Source organism: Monoraphidium neglectum (genome assembly GCF_000611645.1).
Source record: "Monoraphidium neglectum strain SAG 48.87 unplaced genomic scaffold scaffold02597, whole genome shotgun sequence".
In the NCBI taxonomy this organism is placed as follows: Eukaryota; Viridiplantae; Chlorophyta; class Chlorophyceae; order Sphaeropleales; family Selenastraceae; genus Monoraphidium; species Monoraphidium neglectum.
In genome coordinates, this window is record NW_014011031.1 from 3721 (window position 1) to 8680 (window position 4960).

Below are 4960 nucleotides of genomic sequence, written 5' to 3' on the forward strand. Positions count from 1 at the left end.
CCGTGCAGGTCTCCAGCCAGCAGGACGACCCCGCCAAAGCCGCCAGGGCTGCCAGCGCCGCGTGCCTGATGGCGTACATGGCCGACGACGAGAGTTCGGCTGTTTGTACACAGGATCAAAGGGGTGATCAGGAGCCAGGCGGCGAGCCCGAGTCAGGAATCAGGGCCCGGGCGCTGGGAATGCTGGTGGCGTGCGCCGGCGGCAGCTGCCCGGAAGCTGCACTGGAGGCAGTGTCCGGCGCCCTGCGCGCCTGCGGTTCTTTGAGCTGCGCTGCGGCCGACCTGGTTGCGCATCCTGGGGCCGCGACCGCCCTCGTGGGCGCACTCCTGCGCTGCGCGGCTGCGGCACAGGTGACTGGCCCTGGGGGTATCCGCGAAGTCGCCATGGCAGCCGGCGCGAAAATGGCTGCTATGCTGCTGTCACTGGTGGCGCTCGCTGTCGGGGAGCCGCGTGTGGGGGCCGCCGAGGCGGTTGTGCGGCAGCAGCGCCGGGTCGCAGAAGAGGCAGCGCATAGCACGCGCGACGGCATCGAGGCCGTGCTCGCCGAGTCAGAGACCGCGCTGCTGCGGCTGAGTGCAGCCAGCGGCCGTGGGGGCGCGCTGGCAGCGGATGCGGCAGCCGCCCTGGGCTTCCTGCGGCGCCGCGAAGTGCCGCCGCCGCTGCCAGGGCCGGGCCCTCTGGTGCTGGCTGACGGGCGGCGCTGCCTGGCGTGCGGCAAGGCGTGGGGGGACGGGGTGACGCTCAGGCGCTGCAGCGGATGCAGGGCGGAGGGCGCGTTCTACTGCTCTGTGGAGTGGTGAGCCCGGGATGCCGGGTGCGACTTGTCACGACTCACTGAAAGGGAATCACAGCGGAAGCAGGGGAAAGTAGCACCAGAGGATTTGGGATCAAGAAGTTTCGCGGATACAAGGGGGGGAATCAGACTCAAGGTTTTGAGGGCACAGTGAGGGATCTGTGGGCCTGATGCAGCCAAAGCGAGCCGCACTACAACAATCAGAGGGTACGTGCCTTTCATCACGCTCTTGCCTCCTCTCGCACTGCCGACATGATCTGTACGCGCATGCCCCACGCCCCGCAGCCAGCGCAGCCACTGGAGGGCCCACAAGGCAGACTGCCGCGCGGCGAGGGGCGGCGCTTGATCCAAAAGCCGCAGAGGCGGAGGGTGGGCCGGATGGCCGCATCCCGTGGCCAAACAGCAGTGAGAAGAGGGTTGGGGGGGCAACCGTGCAGTACATTGCGTGGTGTGTGATCAAGACGGGCGCGTAGTCGCTGCTTTGAGTGGACTTGGGTCTGATTGAGTGGTAGGCGCTGCCAGACGCGGCGCTGCCTGGCCTGCGCGTGGGTTGGGTTGTCGTGAGACGTGATTGCCGACTGGCGGTTGCCTCCGCTTGAATTTGTTGAACGGAGTAATAAAACAGTTGCAAGCTCAAGAGAGTGCAACGTCTCCTCAATTGGATTCGGCAGTCCTGATATCAGCTGGCTGTGAATGTGGCTTGCGACCCAGAAAGCAACACCCAGGTTTGGCCAGTTGCAAAGGGCTTGCTTTCAGTTGTCACCCAACCCGACCGCACCGTCACCAGCGCTTCTAATTTTTGTGCAGTGGTTTTCATCCAAATTTACAGTAATCAGTGCATGCCATGTGCGTGACAAATTCAACTCTGATTTGCCCACCCGCTTGGACACTGGCCTTACTCACTGGGTTAGTGACGTAGATCTTCTGGAATGCATCCGAGGGTCTACTGCAGCATTAAATGCACCCTTGAACCATGGAATTGTGTTTGTAATCGCGCAGCAGAGTGACCAGATCGCGCACTAGGCAGTCATCACCTCTTGCAGCGGCCTAATCATGCTCGCCCACGGATGGATCGTGGGCGGTGCACTGCTAAAAGGCATTCGCGCCGCGAGATGGCCCGCAACGGTGCTGAGCACGGCACGCGCGCTGTCGAGCAGCAGCTGCAGCAGCTGGCGCGCTGCCGCCGCGCCTTTCGACACAGCGGGCGCCAACAAGGCTGACGCCGCGGCGCGCGAGCGCATGGAGTACGACGTGTGCATTGTAGGGGCCGGCCCCGCGGGCCTGGCGGCCGCCATACGCTTCAAACAGGCGAGCGGGGGTGCAAAGGGCAGCTTTGTGCCTGCAGGGGACCGCCTGGTCGTGCTCTACTCTTTGAGGGGGCAGCTCTTGTGCTGGGCGGTGGCCTCAGAAGCACAAGTCAGCGGCGTCGAGCCGAGGCGCAGAGTGTCTGCATGAGCCTCCGACCATGCAAGCAGGTGCCTTCAGGTGCCTGCAGGCATATGCTGCCCGACTTTGTTGTTGTTTTGTATCGCCCTCAGGTGCCGCACGCCTGCACCGCAGCGCGCACACACACACACACACACACACACACACACGCACACACGCACACACACACGCACACACACACACGCACGCACGCACGCACGCACGCACGCACCCACGCACTCATACAAACATACAGTTGCACCCTCCCTCATCACCGTGCACAGTTGTGCGCTGAGCAGGAGAAGGACTTTAGCGTTTGTGTCATTGAGAAGGTGCGGCCGCGGCGGCTGCGGCGTGCGGCCGCCAGCAGCGACGGTGGGCCGCAGCCGGGCGCTGTGCGATGCATTGCATGCCGACCACAACAGGGCCCTTTCCGCGCTCGTCCTGTACGGCGCCCTACAATCTGCCTTTGCCGCCGCTCTTGTGCTGCCTCAAACAAGCGGCCCAAGCCCGAAACCCACCTCCCGCGGCGCTCCTCAGAGCTGCAGCCCAAACCCACCCCTGACAAGCCCCGCTGCAGTCCCGACCACCCCCTCGCCTCAATGAGTACTCCCTGTGCCTTGAAGGTCCCTTTTTGATGGCCCACAACCGCAGGGCTCCGAGGTGGGTGCCCACATCCTATCCGGCAATGTCTTCCAGCCGACCGCTCTGGACGAGCTCTTCCCAGACTGGCGCGACAAGCGGGGCGAAGGGGAGGAGTTCGAGGGCCTGCCCCTGCGGGTGCAGGCGCGGCGGGACCGGTTCTACGCGCTGCTGCCGAGCGCGGCGCTGCGGCTGCCGACGCCGCGGCAGATGAAGAACAAGGGCAACTATATCATCAGCCTCAGGTGGGGTTTTAAGCCAAGAAGACTGGCCTTTCCTTGGCTCAAAGCCCGCTTTCCCTGGCTGAAAATTTTCAGGAATTTCGAGCCGAGTGTCTTCAAAATCTCGGGTTTTCGAGCGCAGTTGTCTTGACTAAACTTGTTCAGGGAAGTCTTGGGGGGTTTTGAGCCGAGTTTTCTTGGCTCGACATTACCTGGGGGGCTTGCTCTGCTCATCGTTTTGGTGTGAGGCTCCTCACGCCTTTTCCGTGTGCAGGGGCTGCAGTGGGCCCTCTCCAAGCCGCTGCCCGGCCCGCTGCAGACCAGGCCCCGGCCTGTGCGGCGCTCGCAAGGCGCATCCTTGCCGGCCTGCCCACTTGCTGTGCCGGCCCGCCCCCCACAAGCACGCGCCCGCTTGACTGGCTGAGAGGACCGGGCCCCGCGCAGCGCCTCAGGCTGCAGCTGCCCCCATGCCGCCCCTCATGCTGCCCCCTCCTGTGTCGTCAGCGAGCTGGTGCGGTGGCTGGGCAAGAAGGCGGAGGAGCTGGGCGTGGAGGTGTACCCCGGGTTCGCAGGCGCGCGCTGGGGGGATGCTGGGGATCCGCTGGGAATCTGGGGTGACGGGTGACGGGTGACGGGTGACGGGGCAGGGGTGATGGGAACAAAGGGGGTGATGGCTGGGCTGCATGGACATCTGGAGAAACTGGGGGAACACGCCACCAGGCATCTCCCCCGCCAACCATTTCAGATTTCAGGGGTTGAGGGTGGTTCACAGCCCCTGATATTCTCATTCCGAGCAACTGATTGCCTCACCCCGCAAACCCAGTGAGCACAGCCAGTTGGGCGGTCCAGCATCGGCGGCCCCGCCCGCCACCCGTCTCCACCACCATCACCACCACACTCAACACACCAGGCAAGGAGGTGCTCTACGACTGGCAGGGGGCGGTCGCCGGCGTCGCCACCGGGGACTTTGGCGTCGCCAAGGACGGCTCCCGCAAGGCGGCCTACGCGCCGGGGGTGGACCTGGTGGCGCGCTGCACCCTGTTTGGGGAGGGGGCGCGCGGCTCCCTGTCGGAGGTGACGCTCTCGTGGGGCAAGACGCCAGGGTGGGGTGGGGTGGGGCCGTCGTCCTGGTGGATTATCCCAGTGGCAGACGGCCGGGGGCTGTGTTTGGGCCTAGTCTGGGGCAGGGAATCTCCTGATGGCACCTGAGGCCAGGCGGATCAGATTTGAGGCGGACAGCTGGGGCCTGGCCCTGGATTGTTGCTGATTCTGCACCGCCAGCCCGCCGACTGTGGCCGTCGCGAGGAGCCAGCGCCCAACCGGCCAGAGCGCCCCCGCCCCCCCATGGCCCCACTCTGCACGTTCCCTGACGTGCAAGCGGATGGCCGTGCGGCTCCTAACGGCTGCGGGGCTGTCGCCACACGGGCCTCTAAGCCCTGCAACGCCCGGCCCGCGCAGCGCCTCACACCGCTCCTCCCCCTTCTGCACCGCCCCAGACGATCATCAAGCGCTTTGGGCTGCGGGAAGCTGCCGGCGCCTGCCCCCAGACCTACGCGCTCGGCATTAAGGAGGTGCGCCCTCCTTTAGGTGTTCTGACTAATCACACCATCCTCCCGCTCCACCATGGATTGAGTTGTCATTATCGTCCTCAGCTTTTACTGCTTTGCGCCCCCGCCACACACGCATTCGCATCCTGCTTGCCTCATCGTGTCACCTCAAGGCCAGTGCACAACCACCTGCCCGCGTCTCTGCTTTTTCCAGTCCAGACCCCGCACTAGCGCGACTGCATCCCCCCTCCGCAGCCCAAACATCCAAAGCACCATCACCTGCGCACCATTCTACCAGCCCCTCCCCCATCCCCTCCCTCACCCCCACCCCC

The 4960-nt window shown here is 64.9% G+C and overlaps 2 protein-coding genes across 2 annotated transcripts; both read left to right on the forward strand.

Annotated features, from left to right (window-relative positions):
* Positions 1-401: 401 nt before the first annotated feature.
* Positions 402-800, forward strand: MNEG_11113 (hypothetical protein; the record flags this gene model as incomplete). The annotated part of the gene is made up of 1 exon (XM_014040415.1): positions 402-800. One exon carries the CDS (start codon positions 402-404, stop codon positions 798-800), a length of 399 nt encoding a protein of 132 aa, XP_013895869.1.
* Positions 801-2244: 1444 nt separating this feature from the next.
* Positions 2245-4859, forward strand: MNEG_11114 (electron-transferring-flavoprotein dehydrogenase; the record flags this gene model as incomplete). Its single annotated transcript, XM_014040416.1, has 7 exons — positions 2245-2268; positions 2503-2613; positions 2873-3105; positions 3586-3695; positions 3992-4194; positions 4578-4652; positions 4848-4859. The coding sequence occupies 7 exons, from the start codon at positions 2245-2247 to the stop codon at positions 4857-4859; spliced, it is 768 nt and encodes a 255-aa protein (XP_013895870.1).
* Between the last annotated feature and the right edge of the window lie 101 nt (positions 4860-4960).